The 15,722-nt window shown below is 38.0% G+C and overlaps 1 protein-coding gene across 2 annotated transcripts in view; it reads right to left on the bottom strand.

Annotated features, from left to right (window-relative positions):
• Nucleotides 1–14,270, bottom strand: part of BBOX1 (gamma-butyrobetaine hydroxylase 1) — a 75,324-nt gene extending 61,054 nt beyond the window's left edge. Inside the window, exons 1-3 of one of the 2 annotated variants that reach the window (XM_030864845.2) lie at nucleotides 14,152–14,270; nucleotides 9,564–9,820; nucleotides 8,234–8,348 (exon numbers count right to left, since the gene is read on the bottom strand). In XM_030864845.2, the coding sequence (XP_030720705.1) occupies nucleotides 8,234–8,348; nucleotides 9,564–9,782 (334 nt within the window). In that variant the 5' untranslated portion in view covers nucleotides 9,783–9,820; nucleotides 14,152–14,270. Of the gene's footprint in view, nucleotides 1–8,233; nucleotides 8,349–9,563; nucleotides 9,880–14,151 lie in introns of those variants that run through there. The other variant, XM_060304426.1, reaches the window with a different exon arrangement.
• Nucleotides 14,271–15,722: the final 1,452 nt, after the last annotated feature.

The raw sequence follows: 15,722 nt of genomic DNA on the forward strand, positions 1-15,722 counted from the left end.
AGGTTTGTACATGAAATATATCTACTGAGTGCTGGTATTTTCATCTGTAGTGATCCTTGACTAACTAGTAGATAACTCACCACTTTTCCCCAAGTTTGCTGATCATCCCAGCTTCAGTAAACATTTTTACAACACTGATTGGAATTAGGGTCATAGTTGACCAGTCTTTTCATTGCCTTCCTTAGTATTATTTAAAGAAAACTATCTGTCAGGTAGGCAAAAATTTGGCCCAGACTTCAAACCAATGTCTGAATAACTAAAATCCTTTTCGTGGCAATAATTCACCTCTGAGTCACTCTCAAGTGTTTAATCGGATTATAACGTGATTATTCGTCAAGTAAGGGGAACTCACGCATAAGAGGTGATCATGCCACTGTTGTTTCTCTCTCCTGCCCTTACCTGAATGCTCTTTACTATGCCTCTGCTATGTTCATGGCTCTCTAAGTAGAAGGAGAAGGGAAAGGAAAGGACCTAACAGGGTTTGAGCATCCACAGTGTGGCAGGCAAAGTACTTACATTTTTCCATTTATTCTTCACATCCTGGAGCTGAGAGGCATTGCCTCTTTTACATATGGAAAAAGTGAGAGTCAGATCATTTATGACACTAGGTCAGGTTCACAGAGCAGAAAGTCTAAAGCCCCTCTGCTGACTCCAAAGCTGTTCTCCTTTCAAAACACTGTGTTGTTTCACGGGGGAAAGCGCTTTCCTAGCAGACCACATTCTTTCACTTCTTCTCCTAACAAATTCTAACAAAATTCTTTTAGAAAAATATATATGCTTCCATTGTTACATTATAGCTTTGCATTTTAGTGTTACCAGTGAAATTATGTCCATTTCCTGGGCTTGCTTTCTTTCTGGTCTCTATTTTGTAGTTTGACTTGGGGATAAATATAAATATAAATATAGGGTAGGTTGGTAAAGGGCTTCTTTGGGATGTGAGTTACACCTTGCAGGATGGAAAGGTGAAGTTTGGCCAGACAGAAAGAATAGAATAAGTGATCTGAGAAACTAGGAGTTTGGACAGAAGTAAGAATCCACATGCTTGCTGAGGGGGCACTACATTGTGGGATGATTAGAAAGTCCCAGGGAAGACTTTGGACTTTATTGTGCTGCAGTGAAACACCAGAGCCAGGGGGGAAGAAAGATGATGGTGGGCATCGGGAAGATTACCCTGCAGAGTTCTGCAAGCTGGGAGTGAACACAGAGGATTCAAGTGTGAGATAATAAAAGGCTTCAACTAAGTTGTTGGCAAGAAGGACAACCTATACAACCTTTTCCCCCTAAAACCTTTTGAATGTCAGTCTTCTCTGGGCAAACAGGCGATGTGCATGGAAGCTTGACAGCTAATGGAAAAAAGGAGAAAGAATTTTACTAGTAGGATTCTACGTTTTTTCGTTTCATATGTTTCATTGAACAGTAAACATATACTGTTCAAGAAGGCTCTCAAGGCTGTTCTCTGTAGTTATTTACAACTGCTTTCAAGAGAAACTTGTGAAGATGAAGTGAGTTAATATGTAAAGTGAGACATTGTTTTTCTCTCAACATGGCGCTACTCAAGGTGATAAGTAGGTACCATCATGCAGTTAAAGATTTAGGGTCATAGACAGGTTAAGTACATTGCTCAAGATCACAGACCTAGAAAGACCTAAGTTCAAGAGCACTTTTAATTTCAGTGCTACACTGCTCTTTTGATTAAGAGCAAAGTTACAGATTGAGAAATATATGGAATTTTGAGGAAAAGAATAAAGTTAGAGAATTCATTCAATGGAGCAGTGATTAAAAATTATTTACCTAATTTGCTCAGCTAGATATTAGGCAAATACACAGAATGGGTAAATAGCAACATCAAGATTCTTTTTAAAAATCAAATTTTTCCTACAGGGATAGAAAACTTTAAAAAGAAATTAAAATCAATTTTTTCCATGGGCATATTTGAAAGTTTGGGACTGGAATCTTAAGGAAGAAATTTAAGTAAGATGAAGATATCTACTATCCTGAAACTATAGTTGTTCTGCTGTGTTCTGTCATCTTGAAGAACAAAGTAGAACCAGAAGTGAGAATAATTGTTTATAACTTATGTGTAGGTTTGGTAAAAGTGAAGCTAGCATATAAAGCAATCCAACTTTACTTCTTGAAATTGCCACACTTTGGAATTTTCTAAATTTATCAATCCTAAATTTGCAGTCCAATTGCCAATGTTATAAAACTTATTCCTGGGCTGCAAGAAGAAGTAAGTCTTGTTTGTGAGAAATGGAAGTTCTTCACTCACTGAAAAAAGCCCACTCTACCCTGTTTGAGAAGAAAAAGGAAGGAAAAGAAATAAATTTACTTTAGTGTAACTCTAGAAAATTACTTTTCCAAGAATAAAAAAGTTAGTAAATTTTTCTTAATTTTTGATGTGGTAAGTATACTGAAAAAATATGAAAAGGGAATACAACATAATAATTCTTCCTTAAAATGGATTTGTTTTAGATTCTCAAAAATATCCTCAAACTTTTTCAAGTCTTTTAAAGATATCAGCTTTTGAAGACACCAGCTTTTCAAAATACTATTTTGCACTAACATTGGATGATGACACGATTCTTTGTTTTATGAAGTTGTTGAGTAATAAAAAATGATTTTTTAAAAAGAATATAATGTTTATTACCTAAAAATTTAAAAAAGTAATAGATATAGTACACAGGCCTTTTTTCCCCAGTATTTCTGTAATGTATCTAGTTGTAAAATAGACATCTTTAATATTCGGTTGGACAAAAATTTCGTTCGGGTTTTCCATAACATCTTACAAAAATCCGAACAAACTTTTTGGTCAACCCAATACTTATCTCTGAGTATGTGGTTATGTATTTTCTAATTGGAGGTATGGATGGAGATGAGAAAAGGCAAAAGAAAAAGGATCTGACCTAGAGTTTACAAGTGGAATCAAAAACTAGGCAGATGGCTGTGGGAACAACCCGCAGATTTGGGGCCTCTGCTGGGTACACAGCACTGCAGGGTACTTCCCAGTCTTGGAATCTTGAATCTCCCATCTTGAACTCACTGACTCACAGCCCATGGAGGGATATTAGACCCTTTACATATTACGTCCACATTTACCAAGTACAATGCAGAAACTGAGTGGGATAAATGATATGTAATTCAGAAAAGAACAAGACACGTTGGAAGACATCACTATGGCACAGAGAAAAAGTGAAGCAAAATATGCATTTGTAAACTCACAAGCATTTAAGATACCTGTATTCGTTTCATCAAAACCCCAAAGACATTTCTCTGAAAGTCAGTAGGTTCATTTCACATATGGCAGGCAAAGTAGAATAGAGACTATCTTCTTAAACTTACGAAGACTTTGAACCATTCTCCCACCTGTGCATCAGACAATGTGAGCCTGGATGACCTCAGAGAAGGAATTTTTATAAGGTCTTTCTTGGGAAGGGAATGTATTTTGGTACATAACATGGTGAATTGATTGCTCTAATGCAACTGATTTAACAGAGCTCTTCTGAAGCCATTCTGACCTGGCAGTTCTGATACAGTTGGAACGTTCTAAGGCAGCTTGAAACAAACAAACTCCCAGTCCTTTTTATAATTACCAAGTAATATGTGAAAAAAATGCCCTCACCCACCCCCGACATGCACTGCAGATTCCCACCTGTAGGGGTTTAAGAAAGGGGGAAGAATGGGGCAAAGCTTAGGGACATGGGTGAAATATTACATGGGAGTTAGGCATGTTTATTGTGTACATTACTTGTTAATTTTTTTTAAAAGATAGTGATTTTTTCTCTTTTGGAAAGTTTCTGTAAAAGTAGCCTGGGTACCAAACCAATTCTGTTCTTTGCACTATAATAGAAAGCTTCATCTTCAAGGAAACACATGCCCTCTGTAAGAAAGGGGGAGCTCTGTTTTTTGGGTTGTTTTTGTCACCATGTGCAAGGCACAGAGATCTTAGAGGGACCTTATATCTCCTTGAGATTTTTCACTCCTCTTGTGGCATATTCCTTTTGAAACAAAGGAGGGAGTCATAGCTATGTACCGAAGGGTTGTAGTCTGATAACGTACACAGGTGAAGACTTGCTCTGCTAAAGTGGAGCATATTGAAACAAGGGGAAATATCCTTTTCTGACAGTGCAATGTACTCACTCCCTGCACTGCTGAGAAAACTGAGCAGACTGCTTCCATAGAACAAAAGATTTTCTTCAAATTACCACATTTTAAATCTCAATTTGCAATGACAAATACTACTGATGTCAGAGAATAATATACAAACATTTCAGTACCAGTTCAAGGAGATAGATAGGAAAACAAGCATTCATTCTGCCTCTGCGTGTTAATAAGAAGAACAGATATTTAGGTTCATATATATATAAGATCATGCTATGTATTGATTTTTTTTCCCCATTTTAGTCTTATCAATTTTATTTTGGGAATTTTGCATCATGAAGTTAGTCACAAAAAATGAGTGTATAATTATGTCAGTTTCACATGGAGGTTAAAAAACAATTACATTAAAAAATCTTCATATTTCCAATGTTTTATTAAAGTCTTCCATTTCATCCACCTATCTGGAAACACTCACATGCAAGGCTTCAACAGTCTGGTTTTAAATTGGTAGAGATTAGAGGGCCAGCAACCTCCTGTCCTCCAGGTCAATGATATGTTTCTCTTGAGTACAAATTCTACCCCCATCCTCTCTGCTACTTCCCTAGTTTAAGTTCTTAATGGCTCTTACAGGACAATTTCTAGGCCATGCTATGGTTACCTTGCTCCCAGGCACTACCCACGCCAATCCATCCAGCACAGATGACCATGCCCAAGACCTTTCTACAACACAGAACTGATCACTTCACCATCTTTAGTAAGATAAGTACAAACCAAGAACCAAAGGGGTACACTGGAGGGGGAGAGAATGCATCAAGAGAAAAAGGAAGCTAAGAAGACATTCACAACCTTGTAGGCATTTACGAAATTACATGCATTTGGTAAAAATCAGAAAGATACAACTCTGAAAATATAAAATGCATCCTAAAGAAAATAAGTAAAGCAATCTTCTTAAACTTATAAAGACCTTAAACTCATTTCTCTGGAATTTTAGGAAGAGAATCAGCCTGGGAAACTAATGGAAGGAAACATACTTGACCTCTGTGCTGGGCAAACTTCCTTGCCTAAGGGTTTAGGGCTGAGCTTCTTAGTAGGGTACTTAAGCCACTTCCTTCCTTGTTGCCTAACAATTTTAACTTCACCCATATTTTAAACTAATTGCAGTTTCCCGCACCTACCCTGCCCTTTTATGCTTCTCTGATTTTCTCCATGCCCTTTTCTCTGTTGAGAATTTCCTTTCCTTCTATCTTTGTCTGACAGATCCTTCAAAACCCAGCTCAAGTATTAGTATTTCAAGTATTTCTTCAGAGTCCTTCTACATTCTAATTAACCTTCTATGCACACTTTCATGTACTTAAAATGATGTACTATACTTATTTGTTTCCATGCCTAGTGTCCCCTCCTCGACTGGATAAATCCTCTAGGGCAGAATCCATGTCTTTTTAAAACCTGATATTTCCTTACAGCTTCCCACACGAGATAGGTGCGCGATATACATGCAGTTGAATAGAAATTTATGACGGAATGATCGTTACCCATGCCTTCTTTCCAGCTGTGGCTGTCCCATGACAAGAGTTTTTTCTGGCTGATGTTTTTTTTCATTTTTGAGTTCAACATCTAGTGCCAAGCAAAGATCAAGGAAAAGTGATCTTCATCTTGACGCCAGATTTTAAAAGTGTTTCCTCACTCTAAGGAAAGAGCAGTAGAGGAAACATTGCCACTGAGGACTAAAAACAAAATTCTTTGACAAATGTAACTGAGTTTGTTTACTTGTTCTGAGTATGAATGTTTGAAAATATGTAATGGCAGGGAAATAAGGTGTCAAATTCTACAGGCAAAAAGCCATAGAAGCAATATTTCAAAAATGGTCCATTAATTTCTTCTTTCACCTACCAATTGCACAGCTTGAGAATATATTTTCAAAATCTGATCTTGTTTTAAACCATTAAAATAGTTTCCGTTGTCTAACTAGCAGCCAGTCCTCCTTATATTATTCATGATTGCAGCCTGTCAGTGTGACTAGTTTTTTCCACTGTGTAACTGAATGTAGTATCGTTTCCATCCTGCTACTGCCTGATAGTACTGAGAAATGTAAGCTATAAAACTGAACCCGTCAAGAAATATTAATGGAGGGGGTGGCCATATACTTTTACAATGCTTAAAAGCATAAGCTGTAATAATAAAAAGTTGGCTTCTATTCCCTGAAAATAATCAAAAGAAGAACTCGAAGGAAATTAGAGTAAAATCCAACGGGATTACAAAATTAGGGCAGAGTTAAGGAAAAATATTTTGAGTACCAGAAGAAATCTAAAATAAATAAAAAATAATAATATACTTGTGATATTGCTATTTGACCCAGACAGTTGCCACTCAGTTTTGTAATTGAAGACTCTTTGAAGAATCTAGCAAAGCACTCACTGGGGGGAAGGCAGGAAAAACATCTTTCCCTTGATATCCATCTGGATTCCACCAGCTAGCTGGACTAGATAAAGAGGAAAATGGATTCCTGGTGGTTTAGACAGAAAGCACTAGAGCAAAACATTGTCAGGTGTCAGAATGTTGAGATTAAGAGAATGGAGGAAGCTAGCTCTTGATAAGACTGGACTATGCTCGAACAGGAAGGGGACCACGTCATACCCTATTGATAACCATGGGACAAGGTGAAGCTGTGGGGTTCAAGTTGGCTATTTAGTAACATCTCCACACCCAGTAAACTGCTGTAAGTCTAACATTGAAAACCATGCAGTTACCACACATGTTTGAGAATTTCAGATTCGAAAGGAGTAAGGTAAAATCTCTATCTTGGTGTATGACCCAGAAATCCCAGAAGAGGTGTGTATAAAATCCAACAAGGCTGGTCAGTTGCCCAAAGGGACAGTGGTCCAATATATCTGGTAAACAGCAGAAAAGAATGTTCAGGGAAAGTTGGCTTGTTAGTGTGTTTGTAGAAGTCAAGGTTCTAGTAAATACATATGAATCAGCATGTTTTCAGAATTTGAAAACATGAATTTGTGGGCCTTTGACCCACATCATCTTATGACACAGATCTTCAAAATACACAGAGAGTAAAGTATTAATACTTCCCACTTCTCCCCAGCACCTCTGTTTGAGCTGTATTACTGTGTATCTCCAAAAATCGTATTTAAAAAATAACTTTTTATCTATATTAAGTATTTACTTTGTCTCTCAGATCAAAAATTAAGTCTTCTTCATAGAGAACAGACTCATAGTTGCCAAAGGGGAAGTGGAGGAAGGATGGAGTGAGTTTGGGGTTAGCAGATGCAAACTATTCTATATAGGATGGATAAGCAACAAGGCCCTTCTGTATAGCACAGGGAACTATATTCGATATCCTGTGATAAACCATAATGGAAAAGAATATAAAGAAGAATGTATATATATATATATGTATAACTGAATCACTTTGCTGTACAGCAGAAATTAACACAACATTGTAAATCAACTATACTTCAATAAAAAAAGAAAAAAGACTGAAAGCAAATTTTAAAAAAACTAACAAAGAATAAAGTCTTCCTTTTCCACCGAATCTTTTTACTGGAGATTTTCTGAACGTTTCTGTGTTCACAGATTCCCTTGGGATTCATATAAACTCTCCCCAAGCAATTTGCTGTGCACAAGCCTGACACACATACACACACACACACACACACACACACACACATGCTCACATGCACACTCAGTGTTGTCAATGTTGTGTATATCATTTCATGAGGTTCATAGATCACATAGTTTTATCTGATGCCAGGTTAGGAATTTCTGCCTTATTGATTCTGTGTGGTTCTGGCCTTAGATAAAATTCTTAAGGGCAAGTCTGCCTCTGGTTCATCCTGCTGCTTTGCAGGGAACACTTATGGATATCTACGGTGTGCCAGTTTTTGTGTTAGATGACAAGGATAAATATTTGCTGCATTTCTTTTCTTTCTTTCTCTTTAGAATGTCTAGAACTCCTCTATGTTTCTTTCCATCTCTACCTACATGATCTGTGTTGGTAAATCATTAAACGTTCCACATAAATTACAATAATACTTTAACCAAAGCACAAGGGTTTTAATTTGCTTCTGAGCAAATTTCTTACCAGACAAGTTTTAAAGGACATTGAAGACCATAGCAAGGTTACCTGGCAAAAATAATTCTCTCTGGAGCTTTTCTCTGGCCTGCTGTGAAAAGCATCTTTTCTTCAGCCAATCAGCTTCATATTCACTGTAGTGGTCGTTTGGCCACGTGATATGAACCTTATAATACAGGAAGCAAATATCACTTAAACGTTTATTATGCTTCTATGTACTTTGGTTCTCCACTCTTGCTGTTTCTGAATGTTATTTAAGGTTATCAGGGAATCGAATGAGCTCTTGCTCTTTTTTCTTTCTGTTTTTTAACTTATATACTCACAGGCATAGAATAAGCTTTTGGAAAACAAGGAAACTGAAAGCCAAGGGGATACAGCTGAGATCTGAGGTCCTTTAAATATCACAAAGAAATAAAACCTGGCTAGATCTGAGTTCTTGTTCTATATTCTGAAAACCTGTGGTCCCTAAACTTTCTGTGATGGTTAGAGATCAATTAATATTCCTGCCAAGAGTGTCAGAAATAGTAATGATGATGATGAGGCAGATAATAATAGTAAGAATAACACCATTTTGAGTGTATACTGTACAATGAGCGCTATAAATATAACCCACTTAGTCCTCATACAACTTGAGGGAGAAGCGATAACTAATACTCACATTTTTCAGGTGAGCAAAGTAAGAGGAAATAACATGTCTAAGGTCCCACAGCTAGCAAGCACTGAACCCTGGGGGTAAAGTCCTTAATTTGAGATGGAGACAAGAGTGGGAGAGGATGACCTTGCTGGTCACACTTGCTCTTCTGATAACTATCTTAGCAAATTTGGAAGAGAGAAACACAGGGTGAGGCCACATCTAGTTTGTGGTTTTGAGAGCTATGCTCTCAGGAATCCCATACAAAGCCTTACACATTTACTCACGAATTTGACTAAAAATATTCATCAATACAAGTTTTTGAGCGCTCACCATATGCCAGCCACATGCTAAGAGTTTTACTCATATTAGCACATTGAATCTTCACATCATCTCTAGGAACAAATTTTGTTAGTATCCCTCATTTCTAGCTGAGTAAACTGAAGCCCAGGGGCATTCCTTTTATTACAGACATAGTTTGATTGTGTCTTCAAGGCTGCCACTCACTGAAGGAATAATGAGCAACACTGTACATTTTATTAAAATAATAGCAGTAGTGATAAAAATAGTATTAATAATAGCAGAAGCTTCCATTTAGTAAGCATGTGGACTTCGCACCAAGGACTATGCAATCACGGCTTTATTTATAAAATATGATCTAATAAAATATAATTCATTATGTAAATTATTGGAGACTAGTTCCTTTATTTAAGTTGAGAGAGAAGGCAGAGATAATTTAGAGATAGTTACCTTTTTCCTGTCAAACGTCAAGCCTTTGATACCGATGTTCACATCAAGAGCTTCGATGAGAAGTTTCCGTGCTTTTGCAGAATCCAGGTAACAGTCGGGACACTGACAGTTGTCCCTCAGCCACACAGCGGGGTAGACAGACTCTACACCATCCTGCCAGAGGATTCGCATCAAATGAGCCCCGTCCAGCGCTTCTGCCTTTTGGATGGCACAGTGCATGTTTCTGGTCCTTGAGGGTAAATCTTGTCAGCTACCTGCTATGACAAATCAGTGTTAAAACGATTCTCAGGAAGATCGGCTCTGAACTTGACTTCAATTCAAATGGACTCTGGCTTCTGCTATTTGCTTGAGTTTGTGGTTTCACTTATCAACGCTAGGACCTTTGTTCTGATGAGAGTATTTCATGAGCTGTAAACAGAAACACAGTGACTGAAAGTAAACAAGATAAACGTGCTGAGTCAGGATCCAGATGAAAAGAATTCCTTGTTTTTCTCACAGTAATTTTAGATCATAAGTTCAGAACCAAAGACACAGGCACTTTTATGTTTGCATAAAAGCTCTGGAAATGTTTTTAGGGAGAAAAATACTCCACAAATTGAAAGTGTAGTAATCATACTTGTGCTATTTTAACTGATGCCCAAGTACACTGGCTCCAGCCAAACTAAGTATTTTCTATCGTTCAACCTCTATACTTTCAAATCTCAGTTCCTCAGCTCATTCTGCCCCCATTGCTTGGGATGACCTTTCACAAACTTTTCTTTTCATGGGCCAACCTATCTGTATCCAGATGATCTGACACATAAAGGCTTAAATAAGCAAGGAGTTTATTTTTCTTGTGTGAAAAGAAGTCCTAACATGACTGTCCAGTGATGGTAATGTGATTTCACAGAACCATGGGAAGCCCAGGCTACTGGTAGATTTTCTCCTTCTACTTCTTGCCTCATGTTTGCAAAATGACTGCTGCATCACCGATACCACATCTACATTCCAGAGAGGAAGAAGGGAAAAGGAAAAACGTCATGTGGCAGCTAAGTCTACCTCATTTTAAAACATTTCCCCATCTAGCAACTTCCAAGTATATTTCATTGACTAGAATTATATCACAATCTAACCTTAGCTACAAGGGAAAGTGCATTCCCAGGTATTAGGGGAACCTGAGACTCTTCCCCCCAGCCCTCCTGAAATGGATGTTCTGAGGAGGGTATTTCGAGAGCAGTGGCCACATCAGGAGGGTGGTTGATGGAGGCTGCCTGAGGCACCTGGGAGAGGGTGGAAGCCCCGGAAAGACCTGGGTGTTGCTGAAGTTAAATTGTTTGGGTATCTATGAAGGAACTTGGTGGGTTACTTCTACACTTCACAATTCCTTTCTCAACTTCATGACAAATGTGAATGGTCATCCAAACAAAAGCAGGGAGCAATGGGAAAACAGTTTCCCTCTTCAACTTTTCTTGATTTATTTAAAACTGTATTGGGGCAAATGGGCTGAAAATTTAAACAGGGAGAAACCATCAAGGATCATCAGAACTTGAAAACAGATTCTTCATGAAAATGAATAGGCTTGTACGTGTGTGTGATTTATTGAAATCTGTTTTTCAATTTGACTTGTTAAAATTGAGCCCTGTTATGGAGATCAGCTCAGAGCTTTGTGTCCACCTAGAGGGGTGGGGTAGCGAGGCTGAGAGGGAGATGCAAGAGGGAGGGGATATGGGGATATAGGTGTAAATATAGCTGATTCACTTTGTTATACAGCAGAAACTAACACAACATTGTAAAGCAATTATACTCCAATAAAGATGTTAAAAAAAACCTGAGCCCTGTTGAAGCATAATGACCATTTAGTTTTTTGATAAACTATTGTGTTTCTCTGAAGAAAAGAGAAAAAAGAAAAAGTTTGATGCTCCTAGATATGTATGTATATATATCTATATCTGTATCTCTCTCTCTTTATATCTATCTCAGTGTGACCTTTTTGCTGAATTAAAGAGGTCCTATAAAATGAAAGTGTTTATTTATTTTATACTTAACTATTCTGCTTCTTATTATTCACAAGTATAATTTAGTTTATGAAATATCAGCTTGACTTTTGTGGGAGGAAGTAGTTTTACCTGTCCTGGAAAATAGACCTTGGATTCAGGTTAGGGGGGATTACTATCTGATGGGACAGATTTCTTTTAACTTCATCCCATCACTTGATGTGTATGTGTTGTTGTTTTTGTTGTTTTCCTTCCTAACTCACTTACCATATTTTTCCCCTTCAGAGTTATGGAAGTGTGTTTGGCACTCCTGTTTTGCACAACTAAATTGTTTCAGAGATCATCTTACTTAAGCCATGGGTGTGATTTTTGTCATCTTTAAAATTTTATAAACTCAAATTTTGTCAGCTGGTTTGGAAAATCAAGAAAGTAGCTCTGAAAGTTATCTTATGTATTGATCTTGTAAATAAAAGAAACTTAGAACTAGAAATCTCAGAGCTGGAAAGAAACAATCTTCAATATCACTGGGTTAAGTGCCCTCTATTTTTATGCAAGGAAAGTGGAAGCTCAGAGATGTTGGGTATGATTTGTCCAAGCACATACTGCTGGCTAGAGGGAGAGGTTGCCCCAAACCTGGATTTGCCAGTCCAGTACACACATAGAAAGTGAACAACTTCTGGTTCTATACAAGAGAGTGCAAAAATTCCTCAAATGCGAATTACAACTAATTTGAATCAGAGGTTTTAGTTAGGATTCTCAGGAAGTTGATGTAGAAACTACATAGTTACTATATATAAAATTAAGATTGCTGGAGATTAATAATATGCACCTGAGAAGGCTGATTCATCTGCTAGATTACTCACCCTCCAAAATAAAAGGCCGTCATTTTTGGACTGATTTTTATAATGGAAGACCAGATAGAGTGGACTCATGGTATCAAATGTCAGGATCTGTTAATATCTATTTTCTCTTCCTCTGGTAAGTCATCAGACTTGCTGTCATAGAACAGGATTCTCCGTGTTTGACCTCCTGCTTTTAGGTATTAGGGTCAAAAAAATGATCAAAATGCAAGAAACATGCAAATCATATGGGTAGGTGTGCGAGGTGTATCACAAAACCATGTATTTAGCGCTTTTTATGTTCTAGCTGCTCTAATGATGCTTTCGACTGCACAAACCTTATTTAATCCTCCAGAAAACACTGTGAGATCCGTTCCATCACTTCCCTTTTACAGATGATCTTAAGCTTCAAGAGGTAAAGAAACTGATTTGAAGGCAGAGGAAATAGAAATTGTGACCACTACACAGGACTACCTCATGGAGAATCTGTGGCTGAATAATTTTCCAGGCAATAACTTCAATTTACCAAAAAGGTACTGTTAAAATAGTAGCTAACTCTCATGATTATTGGTTGTTCATTGACCTCACCATCCGACATTTCATCATTGAAAGGAGAGGACAGGAAGAAGTTTTCAGACATTACACCAGAAAGGCTTAAAATATTATTATTCCTTTATACACAACCTTTAAATCATAAAACTCAGTTTCCACTTGGTAAGGTAGAAGTTGACCAAACTGCATTTGTAGTGTGTGAACTTTAATATGGTTTGAATACATACATACTCTACTCATTACATTTGCTGCCTAAGTCCTTTTAACTTTTAGAAGTTATTGCTTTTTTTTCTCTACCTTGATTTAATAAGTGGCTGAGTTACTTAATAATTCATGAATATACTCTCATGGGAATAATGAATTCTATGAAGCCATTAGTAAAACTGGACCATTCTCTTGAGTAGGTTTACCCTTCTGACTGCTCCCTTATTTAAAGTACCAGATTTTTTTTAAGGTATCACATTTTATGCAAACACTTCCTTCCTAAATTATAAAAAGGAAAATTTTAGCTTCAGTCTGGTGGCATTACTACATTCAGATTGAAACTCAAATTATCAATTCATTTGTTTACCAAGGTAAAGCAGAGTACTGGGTCTAGATTTTAAGAAGGTTTCTAAATCTTTGCAACAGAACATATATTCATTATGAGAAATTCTATGTTTTCAAATAAAATCAATTCAAAATACCTGTCCTATGTCTTCTTGAGCTATATTCAGGAAGCAAAATAATTGAAAGAGGGCACAATAGCCTTAATTGACCAATATTCTAAAAAAGCATGTTACATTCAGTTTGGGGGCTTAACAAAGGGCCAAGGTGTAATATACAGTCACTTTCTTTGGGCTGGGTGGTGGATTAGTTAGTGAACATTTCCAGTTTCCAGCCAGAACCCCCCCTCCCCCTTCACCCAGTCTACTTTTTAGACAGTATCCTCTCTGTGCCCACTGTATGCTTCCTGGATCAGCTTAGGGACTGCAAAGTAATTTGACTACGAGACTAAGCCAAACATAATTGGGAAAAGGAAGCTGCCAAGAAGCAATCAGATCCACTGCATTCCAAAATCAAGCCTATTCCTAATGCCGGATGGACCATCCCCATCTCAGCCCACATGGCCGTGAGATGCATGTGACTGGATTTCCAATTGGATACTCCCCCCACCCCACCCCCAATCCGTAGACCCGAATCCACAAGCCCTTCAAAATAAGGGAAAGTTGAGCTCAGTTATACCTGTTCTCAGATGTGCGTTGTGTGCCAAGTCATGCAAAATTTACCAAGGAAAGAAAACATCAGCTTTGATCTTCAATGTCCTTTGGGCAGGTAGCCTCCTGATGCCCGTCACCTTCCAGATGTATCTGCCCCCAGTTTCCCTACGTCTGATGTACTGCTCTGACTTGGAAGCCTTTCTTCCTGTTCCTGGCAGCACCACTGCTGCCCTGCCCCCAGACACAGCTGAGGTTTGCAAATGAGGAAGGATGTCCCAATCTGAAGGTGTAGCAACTCCTGACGGGAGCTTGGAGATTTAAAAAAAAAAAAAAAAAAAAAGTGAAGAGCTTTTATGGCCTAGAGGAGAAGGAGTTAGAAAGAGAAAATACTTTAACTTCTTCTAGTGCCTAAAACCACAAAACCCCAGGACTCACTGCAATGCATTGCAGTAGTTAGAATCTTTCCTGGTAAAAGCAGAACAGTTCTCACCTGTCTTATCTCCTGCCCCTGCGCCAGCAGCAGCAAGTGAAGGAACTCCGTTACTCCTGTCCCAACCTGTTCTCGGCAATAGCTTTATTGTTGAAAAACGCACTTGGAGAAAAGACATTGAGATGCACATTTAACAGGGAGGAGCTACTAGCTCCCACCTGAGCAGAGATGAGGTGGTACCTCCGTGCCCATAGAATATTCCATATGAGTCTCTTTGGAGGGAGCTTGACTAGTTCTCAGGGGCTAGTAGGAAGGCTGGGATGGTCCCCCCTGAGCCCTGTCAGCTCTTTCACAGTAAAATTTAAACTGTGTCCTTTCATCAGTGGTCTCCTCCTCCATCTTCCTTCTTCCCTCCCCCAAGTTTCCAGGTCAAAAGACTGACACGCAGGAATCCAGTGAAAATCAGGCAGGTTTTGTTTCCCACATATGGGAGGAGAAGGTGTGTGGACATGGGGGTCCTCCATCAGTGTTGCCAGCACTTTAAACCCACAGTAACTGAGATGATAGGTATGCCAGAAGCAATCAGTTAATTATATTTTAAACATTAAGATGACATAATAGTGTAGAAATACACTCCACTGACTTTTTAAAATTTAACTTAATTTAATTTACTTTTTTATACAGCAGGTTCTTATTAGTGATCCATTGTCTACACATCAGTTTATACATGTCAATCTTAATCTCCCAATTCATCACACCACCACCGCCGCCCCCTGCCGCTTTCCCCCCTTGGTGTCCATACACTCCACTGACTTTTATTTCACACTTTGTGCTTTAGTAACAATTACTGGAATAAATTAGGTAAATTCTGTTCCAGCCTTCAGAACATTGTTGAAAAACTGGGTTGCATGAACACGGTTTCTAACAGAAGAGTGAAAGAAAACAAAACGACAACAATAAACAAACCTGTTAAGGTTAAAGTTTAAACACCTGCACATAAAGAATTAATTCCCACATTGAAAGCAAACAGACAAATCCTACTCTTGACTGTGAGAAGCCTCTTTAAGATTGAAAAAAAAAATAAAAAATAAGCGTTTCCCTGAGGCCTCTCTTCTATCTGTATTAACCCTTTACAGTTTTCAGCTTGCTTTCATATGTGGTCTCTC

The sequence above is a fragment of the Globicephala melas genome, chromosome 8, assembly GCF_963455315.2.
Source record: "Globicephala melas chromosome 8, mGloMel1.2, whole genome shotgun sequence".
NCBI classification, from domain to species: Eukaryota; Metazoa; Chordata; class Mammalia; order Artiodactyla; family Delphinidae; genus Globicephala; species Globicephala melas.